The sequence below is a fragment of the Pan paniscus genome, chromosome 8, assembly GCF_029289425.2.
Source record: "Pan paniscus chromosome 8, NHGRI_mPanPan1-v2.0_pri, whole genome shotgun sequence".
Taxonomy (NCBI): domain Eukaryota; kingdom Metazoa; phylum Chordata; class Mammalia; order Primates; family Hominidae; genus Pan; species Pan paniscus.
In genome coordinates, this window is record NC_073257.2 from 134058488 (window position 1) to 134082743 (window position 24256).

Sequence of the window (24256 nt, forward strand, 5' to 3'; positions counted from 1 at the left end):
AGTGTGCGGAGAGGCCATTTGTGGCCACAGGTGCGTCTTCTGGGATTCGCAGTCCGACGTCCTGCCAGCTCTGGGATGAATGGGGTGCCACTCTGTTCTCTTCTTTGATCCTGTCCTTCTTCTGCCTAACTTCCTTTCAACAAAGCAAAGAACAATCTCCATTCTTAAAACGAACACGCACAACATCCATCTCTTTCTTAGATGGCAGTTACTAAAAGAATGAGCATTATTGAGGATTAAAAGATAACCCCCACCAGGGAAGGGGATGGAAACGTTAATTTCCGTGGAGTCACAGCCCCTCAGAACCTTGGATTACACCAATTGGAGTGTTTGAACGGGGACTTTATGTTTCTCCTCCTTTGAAAACGGCAGCAAGGCTAGCTGTGTGAGGATTGTACACTCAGGAGACTTATGGTTGGAACTGTGTCTGCTGAAAGCCCCCCTAGCTTGGGCTGTACAAAGATCCATTTGATTTGCTGCCCTGGTTAGAAAACCGCCTCCCAGGCGGAGGGTCCCCTCGTCCATTCTGTAGACCAGCATGGGGCATTACGAAGGCGTGGGAAGGCAGCTGTGCTTGCTAGTGTAGGTGGCTGTAGGAGAAGAAAGATTTGTTCTCTGAACCACAGGAAAGAAGGGTACCAGGGGAAAATCTATTGTTTACTTTCCTCTGCACAGTGCCCGGGATGTTGCGAAAGGTGCTGTGGGAACCACGTGAATTAGTACACAAGACCTTTGGCTGTGAATAAAGATGGTTTTTCCCCCTGGCAACCTACATTTTATAAAGCACTCACTTGCCCTACATTGGGTCCTACCAGCGTGTCTGGGCTCCCTGGGATGGAAGATGTGTGGGCCGGAGCAGTCCCACAAGCCTGTCCTGAGGGCTGTAGCCTGGACCACACTCCTGAGGCAGAAGATGGGGCAAAGGAGTGCACCTGCTGCCAGCTGGGGCGGGCCAGGACTCAGCTCATCTGAACGCAGTTCCCTTATCTGTGAAATGAAGAGGGTGATCTGTGGGTCCCTTCAGATCCTTCCAGCTCTGGCCTCCCGAGGTCCTGTGAAGGGAATGGTTGGCTGATGTACAGTGACCGTGTTATTAGAACTCAAAACCGGCCACCAAGGGTCATAATTACATGTCATATAATTAAATAATAGCTCCCATTCAAGCATTTGCCTTGTCAGGGCTCTGCTAGGTCCTCTGAGTGTTTCATCTCCCACTCAGGTGAGGGAGGATCAGCCGTATGCACACAGCATCCCTGTATAGTGGATGTCTTCCCCTGATTCCCCAGTGACACGCGGAGGTTACGAACCTCATACGCCATCTCACAGCGATAAGGGGACTCTGGTGTCAGAACCCAGGCCTCCCCACCTCCAAGCCCGGCTCCCTTCCATTTGGAACCAGACTGCTCTCTGCGCAGGTACAGTGAGCTGGTGCCTTTGTGCGCCTAGCCTGGGGCAGGCCCTTAGTAGGTGTTGAGTGAAAGTTGTCGCTGGACCTGCTGTTGCTTAGATGTGTGCTGGGGCAGTCCTGCCAGCCTGTCCTGAGAGCTGCAGCCTAGGCCATGCCCCCGAGGCAAAGGATGGGGCAAAGGATTGCGAGTCAGTGGGTGATCAGTGGGGGCGACATGGCAGGAGAGCTGAGGCAGGTCCATGCTGACAGTTGCCCACCTGCCCTTCAGGGACATTGTTCAGCATTGGGGAATGCAGCTTCTTTACTCATTCTTGCTAGGAGATTGCCAAGCCCAGGGAAAGGCCCGTGTTGGGGCCTTGGAGGTAATGGGGGCCTCCCTGTGCCCTGCGTGCCTATACCTTTCCTCTGTCTCCCAGGACATGGTCCCCAGGCACTGATTGTGGCACTGCACCTGGGGGCCCGAGCCATTGAGCCAAGGGTATACAGATTCACAGCCACCAGATCCAAGCACCAGTGTCCTCGCCAGGCACTCGTTGTGCTCCAAGTGGCTGTTTGTGGACAGCTGTCCTCACATTGACTTGGAATGGAGCCCAGTGCCCAGCCTGGCTGCAAAGCACACAGTGGCTTCCCTTTTCTTTGGGCCCACCTCTGGTTTTCATACACACTGTCACCTGCTTTTGTCTCCAAAGAGGCCATACGTGGGTGCTCCCTGTAGCCACGGGAGACTTCCTGGCATGGGGTGGGGCATCCCAGAACCCAGCTGAGGCCCTTCCCAGCCTGGGGCAGGGGCACAGGGGTGGGTGTCACCATGGCGTGTGAAGAGCAGGGGGCTGTGGTTGCCTTTTCCTGACACCTGCTATGACCTGGGCCAGGTGCTTACAGACTCTCCCTCTTCACCCGCACAAGAATTCCCTATGACAGCTGATGACAGCACACTGTCTTAGGCCTGATCACACGGCTATCACAGCGTAACCATAGACCGGGTACCTGTTAGCAACAGAAATGTATTGCTTACAGTTCTGGAGGCTGGGAAGTCCAAGCTCAGGGCACTGGCAGATTTGGTGTCTAGTGAGGACCTGCTTTCTGTTCATAGACAGCATCTCCTCCCTGTGTCCTGACATGGTGAAAGGACACACAGTCTTCCTCAGTCCTCTTTCGTAAGGGCACTAATCCCACTCATGAGGACACTGCCCCCATGAGCTCATCACCTCCCAAAGGCCCCACCTCCTGATATCATCACCTTATATGAGGATTTCAACATAGGAATTTTGGGGACACACACATTCGGACCAGAGCACACAGCAAGCTGAGGGCCAAGCCTTTTCAGGCCTGGGTCTGGCTGCCACAGGCACTCGGGCCCTCTTGGGCCGGCTGCTCCCTCTTCACAATGTGAGTGTTTCATGTGCCCAGGACCAGGGAACAGGTGAGACCACTGGAGATTCTGATGCAGTCCAGGCAGAGGCTGGCACTGCACCTGGGGACCCTGGCCATTGAGCCAGGGGTATATGGGTTCACAGCCACCAGATCCAAGCCCCGTTCATCCCAGGCTGGAAGGACGATGGAGATTTTGGGGCCTGCATAGAGCCAGGTGAGGAGACATGAGAGGATGGTGACCTCACCTGCCCACAGTGGCCACATCTACAGTGAGAGGACGGCCACCTCACCCGCCCACAGTGGCCACATCTACAGTGAGAGGACGGCCACCTCACCTGCCCACAGTGGCTGCGTTCACATGGGGAAGACGGCCACCTCACCTGCCCACAGTGGCTGCGTTCACATGGGGAAGACGGCCACCTCACCTGCCCACAGTGGCTGCATTCACATGGGGAGGACGGCCACCTCACCTGCCCACAGTGGCCACATCTACACTGAGAGGACAGTGACCTCATCTCCCCAGGGTGGCCACATCTACACTGAAAGGATGGCGACGTCACCTGCCCACAGTGGCTGTGTTCACATGGGGAGGACGGTGACCTCATGTGTCCTGTGCACCTTGGATGGAGACACCACCAACCTGGCAGGGCCCCAACACTCTGGACGCACATTCACTTCCCGTAATGACCTCGCTGGAGGGGCTTGACTGCACTCCACATCCACACAGGCACAGTGGGCCATGGATGGATCCTGGGATGCTCGGGGCTCCCACAGACCCCAGGCTGGTGGCTCAGCCCATTATCCTCCCGGGAAGACGAGTATAACCAAGCACCGCAGGTGTTGTCCTGTTACAGATGACATTTGGTAATAATAATAGAAAAATAGTAACATTGTCGGGGGTGGTACTAGAGACAGTGACAGCGAGGCACAGCAAGGTTAAGGAGCTTTGGCCAAGGTCACCAAGCCGATCAGTGGCAAAGCCAAGGTTTCCGCCGCTTTTTATGACTCTGCCCTCTTTGAAACTGACCTGTTTTGAATCTGACATTATGTTAGTGGTCTGTCTTCATGCTGTCTTCTTTAGCTTTTGAAGAAAGCACTTTTCCAGAGCGTCTCATTTCATGCCTGCTTATAAAGGATGAGGAGTGGCCCCAGGTCACAGCCGGTGTTATTTCCCCCATTGCCCTCTCCCTCTGCCTTCAAATGAGCAGTTAAGTCAGTAACCGGCTGAGCCCTTGTGCCGATGCTGGGGCCCTGCCTGGGGGACTGTGGCCCCTTGGTCGGCAGCCCACCAGGGAAGCACCCCAGCAGGACAACAGGTGGGGATGTGGCAAGGAAAGCTGCTCATCTCTGGCTGACACCAGAGAAGTGACAGTCAGCAAAGCAGGACAGAGAGGGACATGTGGGCCGGGTACGGTGGCCCATGCCTGTCATCTCAGCACTTTGGGAGGCTGAGGTGGAAGGATCGCTGGAGCCCAGGAGTTTGAGACCAGCCTGGGCAGCATAGCAAGACTGCATCTCTACAAAAAATTTAAAAACTAGCCAGGTGTGGTGTCACGAGTTTGGCTAGCCACTTAGGAGGGTGAAGCCAGAGGATCACTTGGAGTTCGAGGTTGCAGTGAGCTATGATAACGCCACTGCACTGCAGCCTGGGTGACAGAGCGAGACCCTGGCTCTTCAAAAAAAAAAAAAAAAAAAAAAAAAGTGACGTGTGGCACGCTCTAGGTGGAGCCAGGATCAGCCCAGGGCTGCTGAAGTCCCAGCTGTCTGAACCGCCCGCACAGCACAGTGGGGCTGTCACTCCAACAGTGCTCCTGGGTGCCTTCTTACTTCTTACCCTACCTAGCAAAGCCTCCCCTTAGGTGCTCCCCATCCTAACTATGGCTCTGTCACTTAGATGCTCACGAGGCGGACTCTGCTGGGAACAATTTGGTTTATTTAAAGACACTTTAATTTCTTCATCACTAAGTGAGTTAGCACGGTCAGTAACTGTCCCCACAGTGTCTCGACGGCACTTTTCCCTCTTGGTTTCTGGGAATTGAACAGAAGTTTGAGAGCAGACATACGAGAGCAAGATAGACCTCAGGAAGCAGAGGAGCACAGCCCCACCCGGTGGGGGTTCCTGGGGTCTCTGTGAGATCCTGAACACCCACTGGTCTGAGGACAGAAGGCAGCCATGGCACGGGCCTCCTGCTCTCTCGCTGGTCGGTTTTGGGTTTGGTTTCTTGAGCTGTCTGTTTTGGACCACATCAGAGGAGGGTGGGCACCAAAGGACAGCCTCTGCCTGGTACTTCTGCAGCCCTGATGCCTCACGCCTCTGGGGTAAAACCCCCACAGGAAATTGGAGCTCAAAGGCCCATCCAAGCTTATCCTCAAAGCTGACTCATTTTTGTGGCCAAATACTAAAGTGTTACCCACTGGAGGTTTAAGAATGAGGATAGGCCCAGATAGAAGCAGATGAGGTGAGATAGCCCAGTTCCAGACTTCCCGATGAGGAGGCGCACCTGTGGCACCTGTTACGATGGGGGCCCTGAGCCCCCACCCCGGCCCTGCAGAAGGAACTGCTGCTCTGCAGAGGAGGGGGCGGTTGGAGGCAGAGTCTGGGGTTTTAATGAGTGTCTCAGGTGTGTCTTAGGCTAGACAAATTTGGGAAATGTTGAATTCATCACGGACTTGCTCTGAGCTGCCCACAGCAACCAGCAAACTGCCACAGAAAGACCAAGTACTGCTTTGTATCTCGTTAGCCTACTTAAAATGGACACCTTTTCCCAGAATAAATATTACTAACTGAAGATTACTATTTGTGTACTTAGAAGATACAAAGCCATGCTCTCTGTGTAGGAGACCATCTACCCGTGATGCGGCAGCTTAAGAGAAGAGTCTGTGAATGCCTGGGCACACCTCTGGCCCTCTGGGCGCCAAGGATTCCTGTGCACAGTGAACTCACTGGGGGACGGGGGGAAGGAGGGGAGGATGGAGAGGCGCCAGTGCGGGAGCTGGCAGCAAGTGCTTCTGTGAGAAACAGTCCAGCAAGGCTAAGAGTGTGGCCTTTGGAGAAGGTAGGGTGACATCAGCTGGGTGATGTCTGCTGCCCTGTCCTAGCTTTGTCTCTTTCCTGGGAGCCCCCTGTCGTTTCTAACACATTCGCTTTCCCTCAACTTGGGCATTTTACTGTGCAGCACTGGTGCTGTGGCCTGAATTGTGGCCTCCAATGTTTGTATGCTGAAGCCCCAACCCCCAATGTGATTATTTGCAGGGAGAACCTTTAAGGAGACAGTTAAGGTTGAACGGGTTCATATGGGTGGGGCCCTAAGCCCATGGGGACCAGTGTTCCTATACGAAGAGGAAGAGACCAGGAGTGCGCAGAGAAAAGGCCATCTGCAAACCAAGGAGAGGGGCCTCAGGAGAGACAAACCCACGGATGCCTTGACCTTGGACTTGCAGCCTCCAGCACCGTGAGAAATAAATTTCTGTGGTTTAAACCGCCCAGTCTGTGGTCCTTGGTGATGGCCGCCCAGCAGGCTCATGTAACTGGGATACCCTAGTGACCCTTTTCATCTGATGAACTACGGGTGCTGACTTTGTCATCAGACTGAGCCAGAAACCTGGAGCCTGTGTGCAAGGCACTGTTCTCCGGGGCATTGCCCAGATCTGTGTCAGTGGAGACATGAGGTGGAGGAAGTGTTGTGTATGTATTCATCTGGGTTCCTATCCTTCCTTACCTCTATGTCCTCGGCACACCCCCCAGTGGCTGATGTATGGGAGGCACCCCAGGTTATTTGTGGAATGAACAAATGAATCACACAGTTGATTGTGTCTGCATCGGTCTTCATGCAGATATGCCGTGTGGATGTTTAGAAATCCAGTAGGGGAGCAGGGAGGCTGGGTGCGGTGGCTCACGCCTGTAATCTCAACACTTTGGGAGGCTGAGGCAGATGGATCACTTGAGGTCAGGAGTTCGAGACCAACCTGGCCAACATAATGAAACCCCATCTCTACTAAAAATAGAAAAATTAGCCAGGCGTGGTGGCACACACCTGTAATCCCAGCTACTCGGGAGGCTCAGACAGGAGAATCACTTGAACCTGGGAGGTGGAGGTTGTAGTGAGCTGAGATCGCACCACTGCACTCCAGCCTGGGTGATGGAATGGGACTATTTCAAAAAAAAAAAAAAAATGCAGTAGGCGAGCAGGGAGGACTTCGAACCCAGTTGGACCACAGGAGCCCTTCTAGCCCTGTGAGGGGCCCCGTGGAGCAGCCTGCTCTGGTGACCAACACAATAAGACAGCCGTTCCCAACCAGGGAGGATTTTGCCCCCGCAAGGGTACGTGGCAATGTCTGGACACAGTGTTGGTTGTCACAGCTGGGGTAGGGGGTGGGGCCTACTGGCATCCATTGTGTGGAGGCCAGGGATGCTGCTAAGCATCCTACAGGGCACAGGACAGCCCCCAGGATAAAAATCTGACTGCCCCCAAATGACCATAATGCCAAGGATAAGAAACCCTGCAGCAAGATTAGGTTTCCTGGTTCATGATGAGCTAATGAGAGCATGTCAGTTCTAAAGAGGAAAGCCATGCTAAGCAGGCAGGGAGCTCTTTCTTCTGGAGGAAGCAATGAGCAGATGGTTAAGCTCATTGTTGCGTGATAACTGCTGACATTTGAAGGGCCTCCGAAGGCTTCCTTCTGCAGGCTGCAGAGGCACGTGTAACGGCCTGAGAGGGAGAGGGTTGGTGTTTGTGGGCCTTGACGACAGGATAGGCTGAGGCTCGTTCTTCCTCCTGCCAAGGCCCATTTGAAAGCACCCGGTCCCCCTCAGCATCCCCTGGTCCTCTGTTCCCTCTGTGTATCCAGGGGCAATTACAGAGCAGGAAGAGGAGGTCACTGCTGGTGGGAGGTTGGGGTACTTGAGACTACTAGGGCCTTGAGGAAACAGGGAGTTGATTTTAGAAAGAAGCGAGGCAACACCTTTTGAAATGAGAAGGAAGGAGTGTTTGGAGAAACCATTTGGTAGAAAGAGCTCCATATTTAGGGTGTCTGCTCCAGGTAGGCCCTGGGTGGAGAAGAGGAGAGTGAGAGGCTTGAAACCAGGACTAGCTCATAGACGTGCTTCCAAATGATGCTTTCAGTCCAAGCGTTTGTTGATCCTGTAAGAAAGTGTGACCAGTCAAGGGGGAAACAAAGCCAAGGCCAGTTCCTGAACTCAAGAAGCTTGAAGTTTTCTTGTGTTGTGAGCTGAGTTCTCTGCCAGGTACTCCAGGAGAAAGGTTGCTATGAGCAAAGCTTGGTAAGCACTCTGCAGAATACTCACTGCCCAGAGATTTGCAGTCGGGAGCATGAATTGCTCTGAGAAAATCGACAGGAAGAGACCAGTTCAGGGGTTAATTGTGCATTTCCCAAACCTTGTTTGTTTGTTGGGATGAGAGATAGGGCTCCCTCATTTAGCAAATGAAAATACAGGGTGCCCATTAAATCTGAATCTTAGATAAACAAAGAATCATCGAGACATGGGACATACTTATATTAAAAAACATGTTCATTTATCTGAAATTCAAATCAGCTGAACATCCTGTCCTTTGTCTGGCAACCATGCCGGTGGCAGAAGGGGACTGGGGGCACATAACACCTGTCACGAGGCACACATTGGAAATGCTGTCCCAGGTCTTACCTGTGCCAGCTCCGTTTACTCCTCATTCTGCATCCTCCCAGTGCTTAGGCCTGCAGACCGCTTTATCGTGTTTGCCCTCTTGTCCAATGACACACTTTTAGTTTTCTGGCATCCTTGACTGCCTGGAGCAGCTGTGACCTCAGAAATGCATGAAAGATGCCGCTGGGTGCCAGCAGAACCCAGAGTAGCCAAGCCAAAGCTGGGGCTGGCCGGATCCCCATGGGCAGTAGGGTGGTGGCACCTTTGAGCATCATTTGGCCAACATTTGCAGCATCTGCAGCGTGTTTGGGAAATAGGAGCAACCTCCTTGGCTGGCAGGGGCTGATGAGGTAGAAAAGCTGAGAGGAGGCAGCTGGGAGAGCAGTGAGACTAGGCAAGAGGCAGGGCCAAGGATAGGCAGGCAGGACTGAAGGAGAGGTTACAGGTGATGGCTGGAGCGGCAGGTGGCAGACAGCAAGTGCTACTACAGGTGCCGGGGTCCTCCGTGTACAGGCTCCCCTGATCTTCACAGTGGCTCTGAGGAGTCAAGAACAGGCTTGCTGGTGGCCGTGGCTGGTATGAATATTTATGGAAGCCTCCGTATGCCTTCCTGCAGGATTTCTCTGTCTTCCTGTCCCACTCGTGACCCTTGCTTTAGCCACACTGGCCTCCTCACTGTTTCTGTAACACACCAGGTGCTCCTGCCACAGAGCCTTTACTCGCACTATTCCTTCTACCCAGGATGCTTCCTCCCCAGGAGTCCTCCTGGTTCATGCACTTACCTTGATTCTGGCCTTTGCTTAGATGTCTCCTCAGAAGATCTTGCCTGACTACCTTATTTTAAAAGTGAAACTCTCCTATCCCGGCTTTATTTTTCTCCTTAGCATGTGTGACCCTCTGAAATTCTGTACATTGTTTGTTTGTTTGTTTTTGAGACAGAGTCTCACTCAATCTCTGTCGCCCAGGCTAGAGTACAGTGGCGCAATCTCGGCTCTCTGCAACCTCTGGCTCCCAGGCTCAAGCGATTCTCCTGCCTCAGCCTCCGGAATAGCTGGGATTACAGGTGCTCACCACCATGCCTGGCTAATTTTTGTGTTTTTTTAGTAGAGACTGGGTTTCACCATGATGATCAGGCTGGTCTCAAACTCCTGACCTCAAGTGATCTGCCTGCCTCGGCCTCCCAAAGTGCTGGGATTACAGGCGTGAGACACCACGCCCGGCCCTGGTGGTTTATTCGCTATCTTCCCCTGAAGAATGTGACTTCCAGGAAGGGAAAGGTTTTGTCTATTCCTGTTCCTTGTTGAATCTCTAGTACCTAGAACCATGTCTGGTCCTGATTAGGCACTTGGTGAATGTTTTTGAATGAATACTCTGAGCTGTTCTTTAATCGGTCCTCATGACCCTCATTGTACAGATGAGGGAACTCTGGGCGAACCTGGCCTGGGTCTTGAGCTAATTATGAGTGGGTCAGGATCTGTACCCAAGTAGTACACACAGTGATGGGCGGGGTGGCCTGGGGCCGTGGTTTGTCAACCCCTACGCTGGAGGGTGATGTTTTGGTACAAGAGGAGAGGTGCCCCAATGCGTCCTGTGTCTGTAATTGATGGCTTCGTCTGTGTTTCCCCAGGATGTGGTTCTGAGACAGTCCCTGTCCCTGATGGCCCACGGAGCGACTCGGTGGAAGGAAGTCCCTTCCGTCCCCCGTCACACTCCTTCTCTGCCGTCTTCGATGAAGACAAGCCGATAGCCAGCAGTGGGACTTACAACTTGGACTTTGACAACATTGAGCTTGTGGATACCTTTCAGACCTTGGAGCCTCGTGCCTCAGACGCTAAGAATCAGGAGGGCAAAGTGAACACACGGAGGAAGTCCACGGATTCCGTCCCCATCTCTAAGTCTACACTGTCCCGGTCGCTCAGCCTGCAAGCCAGTGACTTTGATGGTGCTTCTTCCTCAGGCAATCCCGAGGCCGTGGCCCTTGCCCCAGATGCATATAGCACGGGTTCCAGCAGTGCTTCTAGTACCCTTAAGCGAACTAAAAAACCGAGGCCGCCTTCCTTAAAAAAGAAACAGACCACCAAGAAACCCACAGAGACCCCCCCAGTGAAGGAGACGCAACAGGAGCCAGATGAAGAGAGCCTTGTCCCCAGTGGGGAGAATCTAGCATCTGAGACGAAAACGGAATCTGCCAAGACGGAAGGTCCTGGCCCAGCCTTATTGGAGGAGACGCCCCTTGAGCCCGCTGCGGGGCCCAAAGCTGCCTGCCCTCTGGACTCAGAGAGTGCAGAAGGGGCTGTCCCCCTGGCTTCTGGAGGTGGCAGAGTGCAGAACTCACCCCCTGTCGGGAGGAAAACGCTGCCTCTTACCACGGCCCCAGAGGCAGGGGAGGTGACCCCATCAGATAGCGGGGGGCAAGAGGACTCTCCAGCCAAAGGGCTCTCCGTAAGGCTGGAGTTTGACTATTCTGAGGACAAGAGTAGTTGGGACAACCAGCAGGAAAACCCCCCTCCTACCAAAAAGATAGGCAAAAAGCCAGTTGCCAAAATGCCCCTGAGGAGGCCAAAGATGAAAAAGACACCCGAGAAACTTGACAACACTCCTGCCTCACCTCCCAGATCCCCTGCTGAACCCAATGACATCCCCATTGCTAAAGGTACTTACACCTTTGATATTGACAAGTGGGATGACCCCAATTTTAACCCTTTTTCTTCCACCTCAAAAATGCAGGAGTCTCCCAAACTGCCCCAACAATCATACAACTTTGACCCAGACACCTGTGATGAGTCCGTTGACCCCTTTAAGACATCCTCTAAGACCCCCAGCTCACCTTCTAAATCCCCAGCCTCCTTTGAGATCCCAGCCAGTGCTATGGAAGCCAATGGAGTGGACGGGGATGGGCTAAACAAGCCCGCCAAGAAGAAGAAGACGCCCCTAAAGACGTAAGTTCAGGGGTGGAGGTGGTAAGGATCGGAGGCGGGGGTGCGCATTGGCTGTGACCCTTGGTCATGTGCCTGGATAACCTTCGACTGCCCTAACCTTGCCCCTGGGTGCTGTGATGATGCCACGCTTACGGCCGTTGCACCAAGCAGACAATGTACGTGTTTTCCTTCCTCTCTGCGGTCACAGTGGTGGCATTTTCCCATCCACATACCCCTTTGTGTCCTTGATCTTTTGCTTTAATAAATCAATGGTCTAGAGCTTTACTTGTGGCCAAAGACCTGATGTTCAACTCCAGAGCAATCTGGGAGATCCCATGGAAGGGGAAAGGTCCTTAGAGATCTGGTTCATCTCCCCGTTGGTGACTGATTGCTTTTTGGAGAAGCTAGGAGATACACCCTTTAAAATATTAAAATGTATAGTACTTGTTTCTGCCTGTTAATGAGACATTAGCCCAACCTACAAACATAGTAGATTCCGGGAGGCCCAGGAATGAGAGATGTGGCCTGGGCCCCTCCCTGCTGCACTCCAACCAGCCCGTAAGAAACACCCTTCTTTGTCTCCTTCCTTCTCTCCAGTCATCTTTTGTAGACAAAGTCCCTGCAAGTTCTGAAGAGATAAATGGAACCTGAAAGTGGGGAGCAAATCCCCACAATCCCCAGGAAGCCATTAGTCCTTGGCTCTGTGGTCCCCAGACACTTGACAAGGCCAAGTACATCGTGCTTAAATATCAAACACCCATGCCTCCAGAATCCACCCCAGGACCCGGCTCTAATGTGGATGGCTGCTGGTCCTTTATTCTTTGGCCCCTGTGGTTAATAGCTTGGCGATTTCCTTACTCTTATGGGAAGTATTGTCAGTAATTTAACAAGGCTGAGGAGATCAGTCTCCCAGGGGCAGCAGAACAGACCACAGCGCTGGCCCCTCTGGGTCTGCCTGGCACGAAAGAGACAGACGACATGTTTACCTCCCATTCTGGGCTCTCCCTAACATTGAACTTCTGAGAAGAACCCAGGGCCTCCTGAGAGGAGGTCTCTACAGCAGGTTACCTTAGATCAACCTGCCACTGTCTAGTGGTGGCTGGAGGCCATCCTGGCCAAAATGGGGACTTTGTTTTAGATCAGTTACCCAACTAGGTCCCTCCTAGAGACTCTCTAGAATTCACGTTGGAAACTTGATTTCAAGCCTGGAATAGGAGAAGTCTGCAATGGCTAGACTGCAACGCCGTGCCCTCTCATCTGTGGAATGAGAGCCACCCTTAGCCACCACCTCCTCCTTCTCCAAGATATGTTCTGTGTCTCATAGGCGTCCCCAAGCACTTTCTTGTTTGAATATCAGAGCTAACAGGGGTCAGGGAAGTTTACCCAACTGTGGCCTCACCTCTAGTGCAGACAGGGACTTTGGCTTGGAAGACCCTGCATGGGTCTGACAAAGCTCTTGGGGCACCACGGCTTTGTGGGATCATTAGGATCAAGAGAGGAAGCTGTTCCCCAGCAGCTCCTTCCAAAAAGCTGGGGCATTGCCCTACAGCGATGGCCGCCATATCCTAACCCATTAATAACCAGTGGTCTGCAGATTTATCTTTTTTGTCAGTTCCTTCTGTCTGTCTCTCTTTTTCTTTTCTTCTTGTCTTAGGATGGTTGAAGATGTGATGTCTGTGTGTTCTCTGTTGTAAGTAAATTTAATGCAATCTGCCTCTTATGCCAAATGTGCTTATTTTTCTGCCTTTTGTTTCTGCTTTCAAGCCATTTTTATTTCCCCTCTGGCTGCTACTGATGTGTTTCTGTGGTGGGCCTGCGAATGATGGGGCATGGGGCTCCCCAGTAGCAAAGATTACTTTTCTGTTTCATAGTGATTTGCATAAGAGACTGCTTGGCTGTGAAAATGTGATTATCCAGCATCTGCCTGCTTATCAGGAATGGAACTTTTTTCCTTCCCTTGCATATTGGATGTCTTCATCTGAAATCATTGATTTTTTTTTAAACTCTTCATTACATTCTTTCATTTTAAACTGGGCTAGTGGGCGATTGCTTTCAACACTACTGTGGCTTCACATTAAAATAACTGTCTGGTCTAACCACAGGCAGCGACGGCCACAGCTTATTCTTGCTAACATGTGAAGCAGAAATATTCAGGCCGTTCCAAATTGAGGCCCACAGAGCGCCCTGAAATGCAGGGTCAGCGCAGAGTGGAGCACACAGCTGTGAGAGCCATCGCCAGGCTGCCCCAGTCCTGCATCCTCAGTCACCCAGGACCTGGCTGGGTGTCGGCATGCCTCGTCTGCCATCTGTGGGTCACCCTGCCACTTGTCAGTAGAAACAGAGCTGACCATTTCTGTGCCTCTGCTGCTTTGCCTCCCATGGCCAGGAGGGATCTGTGGGCAGCTCTGGGGGGGTCCAAAGACATGCACCTTTTCCCTGTCCTTAGAAGGGAAGCCGGCCAGTCCAGGTGGCCAGCAGTCCCAGGATAGGGTCGAGTCCATCAGACTCTCTTCTGCCCAAGGGATTTCTTGAGTATTTTTGAGCCACTTAGCAACTATAAAATATATGGTTATATATTTATATGCATGAATAAATATATGCTTCAAGCTGCGATTGCACTGTTTTAATGGCAAATGTTATAAATGCTGTAAATAGCCATTTTTTTTTCATGATTAAATGCCATTGTTGGAGTGATTTGAGAGAACACAAGGAAGGAACTTGAATGCCAAATTGCTCTGCCCACCCAGTTAACGTGCAAAGCAGGGGAGGGTGGTGGGATCTAAGGAGAGGGATCACCCCCCAAAGCCTTTGCTTTGCTGGGAGTGGGACCATCCCATGGAGGGGCTGGAGATGGGGCAGGGGCCAGTCTACAGGGTGGGAAGAGCCCCCATTCTGACTGTGGAAGTGACCCCCAGACTGCTCGGTGGACTTAATGGAACTGCTCAGGCTAAAAGGCATCCCTTTCTCCTGGGATCTGCTTCCTTGACCCTTCAGGAGTCTGATTTGGTGTTTTCCTTTGCCTCCCAGCCCCGCTATTCATATGGAGGAGAAAAAGGGAGAGAAGAGCTGTGAATCTTGTCTGTTTACCATGGTTAGGAGAAGACAAAAAAAATCATCTCTCCCCTGGCCCTACCTTTAGTCAGGATTCCACCTAGAAGCCTTCAGAGCATGGGAATCCATTGAGCTCAAAGATCCTGTGATAGGGAGGATTCAGCAGGTTCTCCTTGAGGACCCTGAACTTTCTATTTCTGCGTGGCCCCCTTCAGTTGTTCATTAAGTGAGGTGTCACGTTGCCCGTCTATAAATTGGTGTCCTGAGCCTAGAGCCCCTCCCCTAGCCTTAGTTGGGTTCAGATATCCCTGGAAGAATCCAGATAAATTAATCTGCTCACCAGAAATTTGCTTTATAAAATACGAACATTTAGTTAAATTTAGCTTCATTTTCTGGGTCATTCTCCAAAATGGCATCTCTTTAAAGATCTCCAGCTTGATGGATCTTTCCCTTGGGGGCAAAAATAATAGCTGTTTAAAAGTGAGAGTGGGTAGCCGGCGTGGCCTCTCGCTGGTGCTGGAGTGACAGAGGTGGGAGGGTGGCCTGGGCCAGATGGCTCCGCAGAGGCAGTAGCTTCGGTCCGCTCTGTACTGCTCTGGAGTGTTCCGTCCCTCTGCTTGTTGTGTTTACGTTTTCCATTTTGTTTCCAGTGACACATTTAGGGTGAAAAAGTCGCCAAAACGGTCTCCTCTCTCTGATCCACCTTCCCAGGTACAGTGTTCCTTTGATCTTGATGGTTTTGTGCCCCCCCCGGGGGAGGTTTTCTTCGCTTGTTGACAAAGCTTTGCTTTCTGCTCATCCTGGGCCTGTTTCCAAGACCCTCTTCTTGCATTCTGTGTGGAGGGTCCCTCGATGTTTGCCTCACATTGTTTTGATCCCTTCACTTTGCGGAAGGTCAGAGTGTGTCCCGAGAGTGGGAAGACGTTCAGGAAAAACATTCGTTGGGCTCTAGAGGACCCAGTCTGCTCCATTCAGGCCAGTTCGTCTGCTGTGAACTTCTAGGACTGTCGAGATGAGAAAGTCTCTTGAGATGAACAAATACGCAGTAAGAAGGTGAAGAAACTCAGCAAGTGTCAGGAGCACTGAATTGTGCAGCCAAAATTGGAGTGGGAAGAAAAGGGAAGCCCCTCCCCTAAAGAAGTGGGGCTTGGGTTCTGTCTTGATTAGAGTCCCTCTTACCAGTTCCTCCATCAGATAGATTCCATTTCTTCTACCCTGTTTACAGACCAAGGAAAGTTATCCTCAAGCCTGTCAGTATGTTAGGGCTAATTTCTGGGTCATAAAACAAAACAGACCTGCCACCCCTCCAAGTCTGAGCCAGCAAAGCCCCAGCCTGCAGACCCTGGCCAGAGTGGGGGCAGTGGAGGGAAGCACTCAGCCCTGGGGATAGGGGCTCAGGTCCCAGCTGCAGCTCTGTCCTGACCTCTCTAGGTTCCCACCCTGCCCTACTCCACTTCCCACTCTCCAATGGAAATGGAGATAAGACCCCCCTTTTTCTGCCTCCAGGGACTGATGAGATGATTGTCAGGTGATTCTGGTGATATTGATGTGCAGGCCTGAAGCACTGTGTGAGCATCGCACAGCAGTCACGATAATAAAACTAGCAGGAATGCTCAAGTAACTAAGACACAAAATCCTAATTTTTTTTTTTTTTAAATTCATGGTCATTCCCTGAAACAAACCATCATAAAAGGAGATTCATAGAGGGAAGAATCTGTGTGTCCACCTGTTTCCTTAATGGACCATTTGGAGCAGAGTCTGAGAAGAGCATGCAGAGGATTGTGACCGGGACCTGTCCTGGCTAATGGGTCCCCAGACCTGAGGGTGGGCACAGTTTCTGACCAAGAGTCTGATGAGACAAGAAACAGTTTCTCTTCTCTTTGCAGGACCCCACCCCAGCTGCTACACCAGAAACACCACCAGTGATCTCTGCGGTGGTCCACGCCACAGATGAGGAAAAGCTGGCAGTCACCAACCAGAAGTGGACGTGCATGACAGTGGACCTAGAGGCTGACAAACAGGACTACCCGCAGCCCTCGGACCTGTCCACCTTTGTAAACGAGACCAAATTCAGTTCACCCACTGAGGGTAAGCAACTCTTTAGCCAGCTGGACCCCCACTCTGCCTCGGAGAATACTGCCCCTAGGGAGCCAAAGGCCAGGAGAGAAACTTCTCAGCCAGGTAACCACGTGATCATCATTGTGAGATCGTCTGCACATCTCCCGCTGCACTTGAAGCTCAGGCTGTGTTTGAAAACAGCCTGAGACTTGAAACCAGCTGTCCCTTGACCCAAGACTCCTGCTAAGAGCCAGCACGGTGCCCTCTAACTCCACCTCACGACTCCATCGAGTGGGTCCTGAGCGCCCACTCGAGCTTTGCCCATGGCTTATGTCCCCTCTGTGATTTTGATAAACACAGCTCCAAGGGAGTGTCATTCAAGTCAAACTCTCAGTGTAGGTCACTGACCTGGACTCGCTTGGTGCCACCGTTATTCCTAGGCCCCATACTGTGTTCAGACACTATGGCCACACCTTTTAATGAAGCCTCAAACCAGAGATTCACCCCAGGCTTGCCGAGAGGACATGATTCCCTCCTCAGAAATGGGCAGAAATGGGCTCCGGACAACTTTGCTTATCTCAATATCCTTCCTCCTATGTATATTCAATTTCAGTGTTTTTTCTTTTTCTTTCTTTTTTCTTTTTTTTTTTTTTGAGATGGGGTTTCACTCTTGTCCAGGCTGGACTGCAGTCGTACGATCTTGGCTCACTGCAACCTCTGCCTCCTGGGTTCAAGCGATTCTCCTGCCTCAGCCTTGCGAGTAGCTGAGATTACAGGCGCGTGCCACCACCCCCGGCTAATTTTTTGTATTTTTAGTAGAAACGGGGTTTCACCATGTTAGCTGGGCTGGTCTCTAACTCCTGACCTCAGGTGATCTGCCTGCCTTGGCCTCCCAAAGTGCTGGGATTACAGGTGTGAGCTACCCCATGCTTCCTTTTTGATAGGAAAACCTTTTTGAAGGAGAGCTAGCACCTTTCTTGGGAGGGATGACCCCATTGCCCTGACCTGTTGGTGCACCACGTTCCCAGTCCTCCAACCCATTTTCACCTCCAGCCACCTCTGTGAGGCTGCCCAGTTGGCATTTTGACACTCCAGCTTTTGTGATGGTTTTGAGTTTTCCTTTCTCGATTTCTAACAATTTATTTTATTATTTTTTTGAGATGGAGTCTCACTCTGTCGCCCAGGCTGGAGTGCAATGATGTGATCTCGGCTCACTGCAACCTCCGCCTCCTGGGTTCAAGCGATTCTCCTGCCTCAGCCTCCTGAGTAGCTAGGATTACAGGTGCGCACCACCACGCGCAGCTAATTTTTGTATTTTTAGTAGAGGCAGAGTTTCACAGCGTTGGTCAGGCTGGTCTCAAACTCCTGACCTTGTGATCTGCCCACCTCGGCCTCCCACAGTGCTGGGATTACACGTGTGAGCCACCGCGCCTGACCAATTTCTAACAGTTTTTTTGAACTGAGTAGAAATCACTGTGAAGAAGATCACATGTGAAGGTCTGGTCTCCACTTTTTGCTGCTAATAAGAGACTAAGATCTCCTTTAAACGGCTTCCTCCCTGTCTGAGTGGAGTGGTGGTGTCATGAGGGTGCAGGTAGATTTTAATCGTAACTCAAAAACTCCCAACCTTCTTCTGGACGCTCTTCCACAGTCAGGCCCGGAGGCATGGTTTGCTTTGTGCCCAGGAGGTCTTGGAATGGTACCAGCATGCAATTATGGTAGCTCTATTTCATGTTTTTCAGAGTATTGGATGCATATCTTCTCCCTACCCAAAACTGCTTTTCTAAATTTGACAATGAAAAGATGATCCAAATTATGTATACTTGTACCTTTTGGCATTTTGTTTTCTGTAAAATAGAGCCTTTTGGTTGGCTGTCAGGTTGGCCCTCTGGTTTGGGGTTTGAGAGGTCCGAAAGTGACCATCTTGGCCAGGCACAGTGGCACACACCTGTAATCCCAGCACTTTGGGAGACTGAGGCAGGCAGATCACATGAGCTCAAGACCCAGGTGTTCAAGACGAGCCTGGGCAACATGGCAAAACACTGACTCTACCAAAAGTACAAAAAATTATCTGGGCATGCTGGTGTGTCCCTGTGGTCCCAGCTACTCAGGAAGCTGAGGCGGGAGGATTGCTTGAGCCCAGGTGACAGAGGTTGCAGTGAGCTGAGACTGTGCCACTGCACTCCAGCCTGGGTGACAGTGAGACTCGTCTCAAAAAAAAAAAAAAAAAAAAAAAAGAAAAGTGACCATCTTGCTCTCACCTGACCCCAGAGGCCCTACGATCTGGCCTCAGCCTCCTTTGGATCCTCATTTCCCTCTGCACCTGCATCCGAGGCAGGAGCCTGTTCCCGGAACACCCCTCACTCAGCTGCCTCTGCAGTGCTGCTGCAGACCCCGCCTGCTGGAACACCCTTCCCCCCACCCTCACTGCACTCCCCCCACCTCATCCCTGTTTCCCACCCTTTCCTTAGTGCTAGCCCCTCCCAGCCTTTCCCTGGAATTCCGCTCCTGGCTGTGCCCGCCTTCAGTGCTTGGTCTGGGCTGAGCTGGGGATATGAAACACCGTAATAATGATGTGTGTGCATTTCTTGCTTCCCAACTAGCTTGTATGTTTCCTGAAGGCAAGAACTTTGTCAGGTTCATCTCTGTTCCTCACAGCACCCTCAACGTCGTAGGGGCTAAAGACAGGTTTGTGAAATAATGGTAACACAAGGTCAGGCAGGTCAACAGCTTAGGAATGTCAGCTCAGCAATTTGATCTTGCAATGAGCATCACCTGCGTCAGATGTGGAGCACTGCGGGGAAGGTGCTTTATGTTCCAGAGGCAGCAAGGGACATTTGAGCACAGGCCTCAGACTTGGTCATGTCGATAGCACCTATGGTGGGTTACATCTCTTGAGCTTGGTAAGAGATTTCTAAATATTGGAGAAAAGCATTTAGAAACCATCCTGAGGTTGGGGCTGGGCGTGGTGGCTCACACCTCTAATCCCAGCACTTTGGGAGGCTGAGGCAGGCAGATCACTTGAGGTCAGGAGTTTGAAACCAGCCTGGCCAACATGGAGAAACCTCATCTGTAGTAAAAATACAAAAATTAGCTGGGCATGGTGGTGGGCACCTGTAATCCCAGCTACTAGGGAGGCTGAGGCAGGAGAATCGCTTGAACCCAGGAGACGGAGGTTGCAGTGAGCCAAGATCATGCCACTGCACTCCAGCCTGGGTGACAGAGTGAGACTCTGTCTCCAAAAAAAAAAAAAAAAAAAAGAAAAGAGAAAGAAGCCAACTTGAGCTAGACATACGATTTTGATATGTGTGTGTCTTTAGTTTTACTATCAGGAACCAAATACATGCATTTTTTTTCCTTAGAAAATATGAAAATACTAACAGTACTTTTAGGGCTAATATATACCTCATTCGATGGTGGCATTTATTTGTCCATCTTCTACATTGTACTAAAACAGACAACTTACTAGCTGAGTGACACATTTGGCAGTTGTTTGTTTCTGTAAAAATTGAACAAATATGTAAATATATGGGTTTGGAGCAAAACTTGGTTAAACCCATTACCTTAGAAAATGGGAAGATTTGGGAAGTCATGACTATAATTTAAGCTGGTAGACAATCAAAAATCCATTAATGTGAAGACACAACAGTTGCAGTTTCAGGAGGTGTGGGCCCCACTGCATCCACCTCGCTAACACACCCAGGGTCCCCCCAGCATCTGGACGTGGAAATACCATTAATGTAATGAGGTCCAGTCTAGCAGCACCAGACACACACCCAGGGGTGCTGATGTGATTGATCATCAGAAAGAATCCGTGCGGGGCGGGGCCCCAGCTGTGATGTGAGACTTACACTGAAGTCACCAACCACAGGAAAAGGAAATGTTGGGTGAGAAATAATCATTATGATTTAAATACATATTCACTATCATATTAATTCTATAGGTAACAATAATAAGCTAGGGCCTGTCATTGGGTGAGGACTTACTTTGAGCTGTGCAGAGTCTTCTACATTCATGATTTCATTTCATCCTCTCAGTCTGCAGAGTGCTTTTCTACAATTCCCCATTTTAGGAACAAGGATACAGAGGCTTGGAGCTGTTAATGACTCCCCCAGTGTCCTGGCACAAATCCGTGGAGAGCCAGGTGTGCCTGACTTAACAGCTGTGCTCTTTATGTGAGCATGGAACAGGCTTGCTGCCTGCATCTGTAGAATGAGGCTGTTGACCTACTCACACTTTCCTACCTAGGTCCATAGGAGCAGAATGTTGCAGAGCTTCAAGTTGTCTTTAATATTTCAAAACAGCTGAATGTAACTAGGTTAGAAAGATGTCCAGGGGATTAAAATACCATAATTGGGCTGTAATTGTATCAACTCACTAGGATGACACTGGTCATCTTCCACGGATGAAGAACTCATTGACAATTATAAATGGTTTTCTTTGCATGGTTGCTTAGTAAATGCCCTTTTTTGGTGCAGTCCTTTAAAGCATGATGCAGTGGGAGAAAACTTAACCCATGTAGTCCTTGTGGAGGAAAAGATTAGGAACTATTGGTCTACACAGCTGAGTCCTCTCCCGGCTGTCCAAGAGACCCTGACAGAGTGCAGTTGTTTTAGATTCAGAAGTCTCAGTGACTCTTCGGTGGTCACCCAGTTGCCCTGTGTCCTTTAACACAGCTCTGTTGTCCCTCCTTCCCACTCTGACAGAGGGGAAAGTGCCCTCCTTGGAAGCCTCAGCTGTTCTTTAACGGCAGGCGCCGTCTCTGTCACACTGCAGACACTTAGAAGGGTGACGGTGGGGAAGCTGGGAGCAGCCTCCCTGTCTCTTTCCCTGGACTCTTTTCTTCTCCCCTAATATAATGTCACTTAGGTTAAAAGTTCCAGAAATACTAGCCATGAGCAGGAATATATCTGATCATGCTCCTTTACATTTGTGTTACCCATCAAAGGGTTTTTATCTTAAAGTATTTCATTTTAGCCTACAAAATGTAAGCACTTTGAGCTCCACTTGGAAGGTAAGTCAATAGGCAAGGAGATATCGGGCGAGTTGGCTTCCCTGATCCTAGCAACGGAGACCTGGACTCAGTGGCATCCTTCTGGCTTCTGCATGGGGCTCTTTCCTGTTCCTAGCAAGCCCCCAGCAATTAGAGACAGACGAAAGCAGCATTGAAGGCCCCTCGCTGTGCAGTGCCCCCATATGAAATAATTACCAAAAGCAGCCCTCAGAAACGACAGGACCCGTGAACGATAACTGAGCCTCTTCAGCTAGGAGCAGCCACACACGTTAGCAAGGACCATCTCCTCCAGTTGAGAGTATGATGTGCCACTTGATGTGGTGGCATCACCCTTCCTGGCCTGCCAGCTGTGTGTGGCATGATGTGAAAATGGGGCTGAAATTGGATGTGGTTTCACCCCCATGCCTGCCCTTTGAGGCTTAGGATTTGAGGCAGATGAGTGAAATTTTGAAAACCAAGTTCAGGAAGATGTTTTCTCAAAATAGCAGAGATCACCCAAGATGACAGGAGGAAGTATTTATTTTTTTTACATCCTCTCCAGGTCATTCTGTAAATTATAAATCAGGATCCCAAATGACTGTGATTGCAACAAGCAGGGCGTGTTCTGAAGCAGCATCTCCAGGCGTCTGCCACTCATCTGGGATTGATGGGGAGGAGTGCGGGCCTTCTGAAACCAGGCATCTCACAAATGCAAACACTAATGTAGGTGTCAGAGAACCCCACTTTTGCACCATCAGTTGCTCCTTCTGAAGGGAGGAATGGGGACACAGGACAGTGGGAAGGGACTTCCTTTTGGCAGGTAGCAGAGAAGGCAGATAAGTGAGCTCCGTGACCTAAAACTCACCCAGATTCAGCCACCAGAAGAGCTGAGGTTCCAAGTGGGACAATTTAGTGAGGCGAGCTGGTTACCAGAGCCGGGCACTCGCCCGGGGCCACAGGCCCCTGGAAAAACTCTGCGGTGGTCTGTTGCTCGTTTGGTGTGTCCTGGGTGCCCTGTGCTGTACTGGAGTGTGCTTAGAGATTTCTGTTACATCATTTAGGGCATGTAATGCCTTGGCAATCGTAATGATACCTTAGAAGAGGCAGCTGATTCACTATTATTTTCTCAACTTAAACAGCTTATAATAGAACAGTAAAATGATAGTCCCGGAGTTTTATACTTGGAAAGTGATAGATAGATCTGGAAGAGACCCTAAATATCACCTTGTCCATCCCTGTCTCCTTCCTCCTTCTCTCTCTCTCTCTCTCTTTTTTTTTTTTTTTTTTTTTTTTTTGAGGCAGTCTCACTCTGTTACCCAGGTTGGAGTGCAGTGCTGCGATCTTGGCTCACTGCAACCTGTGCCTCCTGGGTTCCAGTGATTCTTCTGCCTTAGCCTCCCAAGTAGCTGGAACTACAGGTATGTGCCCGGCTAATTTTAGTATTTTTAGTAGAGATGGGGTTGGCCAGGTTGTTCTTGAACTCCTGACCTCAAATGATCCGCCAGCCTCAGCTTCCCAAAGTGCTGGGATTATAGGTGTGAGCCACTGTGCCCTGTCCTGCTTCTCATTTTTAAGGTGAGGAGGCGATTAAGACTTTACAAATTAATGCTTCTGTCTTAAGTTGGGGCAGACCCTGGGGTTCAGGCTTGGTGTGAGAGTTGGAAACACACTTTCTCTACTCATCTCTATTCAGGATGCAACAGGGCTTTCTGGCCTTTAATCCACAAAACTGTCTTCGATCTCATGAGCTGGCCATGCTGAGTAGAAGGATATGTTTGCCTCACCAAGGGAGATTTAGAGATTCCTGAAAGATTGTCCACGTGTTTAAGTAGTTGAGGTTATTCAGCCATTTGCAGGTTTTATGAAAGTCCTCCAGGAAATAGCTCATTTTAAAGCTCATATTTTTTTGACGATGCCTTTAGCAATAGGCAGAAATAAAGGGGCTTTAAACCAGAACTGCTATTTATCTTTATTTTCATCTTAAAAAAAGTTGAAAGATTAAACTTGATGGATTGCCACTGATGCTTTTTCACAGTGGGTTTCTGAGCAGGTCACTCTTCACCTCTTGGTTTTCTTTTTAAGTAGAAAAGAGGTATCTGGTAGCTCTAGACTGTGGCTTCTATGAAGACAGAAGTCCATTCTGGTCTTATCCACCACTGTATCCGCTATGCCCGGCACTGTGCAAACCATATAGGAGGTGCTTCATCCGTTTGCTGGATGGGGAGTTCAGTTGAGTGTCAGCTTAGTTTCCAGGTACTCGAGGCAGGCAGTGGTGTTTGCCGTCTCCATTGAGTGTATGGGATTTTCACCAATCAATTTGAAACAGGTCATTTCTCTACCCATTGGACTTTACTAGTCTTTGAGTTTGAAAATAGATTTGGACCAGCCCTGAAGACACTGGTAGAACCCTGGGAAAGGCTCCAGGTGACTTACAAAGCTTCTCTTAACCAGCAGCGCTGAAGGAACAATATCGTCCTTCCCTCACTTCAGAGGGTGGCCAGAGCTGAATATCCAGAGAGGGACAAGTAAGGGTCCAGTTCCAAAACATCATGAGGATGTATCATCCCACGTGTCGCACCTGACAGTTACAGAGGAAACCCGCACCCAGAATGCACGTGCTGTTTTATGGGAACACTCAGCGCAGAGCGCTCAGGTCCGGCCACACTCGGGCTGTGCTTGGTCGTGCCATGGAATTCCTCAGGACTTTCTCAGCCTCCCTAATGGCAGAAGCCCCTTTACAGCAAGACATTTACCGTTTGTCTGAAAATAGCCGAACTGAGCCTTTTCTTCAGGCTATATAAGAAGTCTCTAGG

The 24256-nt window shown here is 50.5% G+C and overlaps 1 protein-coding gene across 8 annotated transcripts in view; it reads left to right on the forward strand.

The window, feature by feature from the left end:
- TACC2 (transforming acidic coiled-coil containing protein 2) overlaps positions 1-24256 on the forward strand; it is a 201023-nt gene that overhangs the window by 146621 nt on the left and 30146 nt on the right. For 7 of the 8 annotated variants that reach the window (XM_063607540.1, XM_063607541.1, XM_063607539.1 and 4 more), the window contains 3 exons: positions 10051-11362; positions 15043-15103; positions 16279-16480. In XM_063607540.1, the coding sequence (XP_063463610.1) occupies positions 10051-11362; positions 15043-15103; positions 16279-16480 (1575 nt within the window). Of the gene's footprint in view, positions 1-10050; positions 11363-12995; positions 13032-15042; positions 15104-16278; positions 16481-24256 lie in introns of all 8 variants that reach the window. The other variant, XM_008951007.3, reaches the window with a different exon arrangement.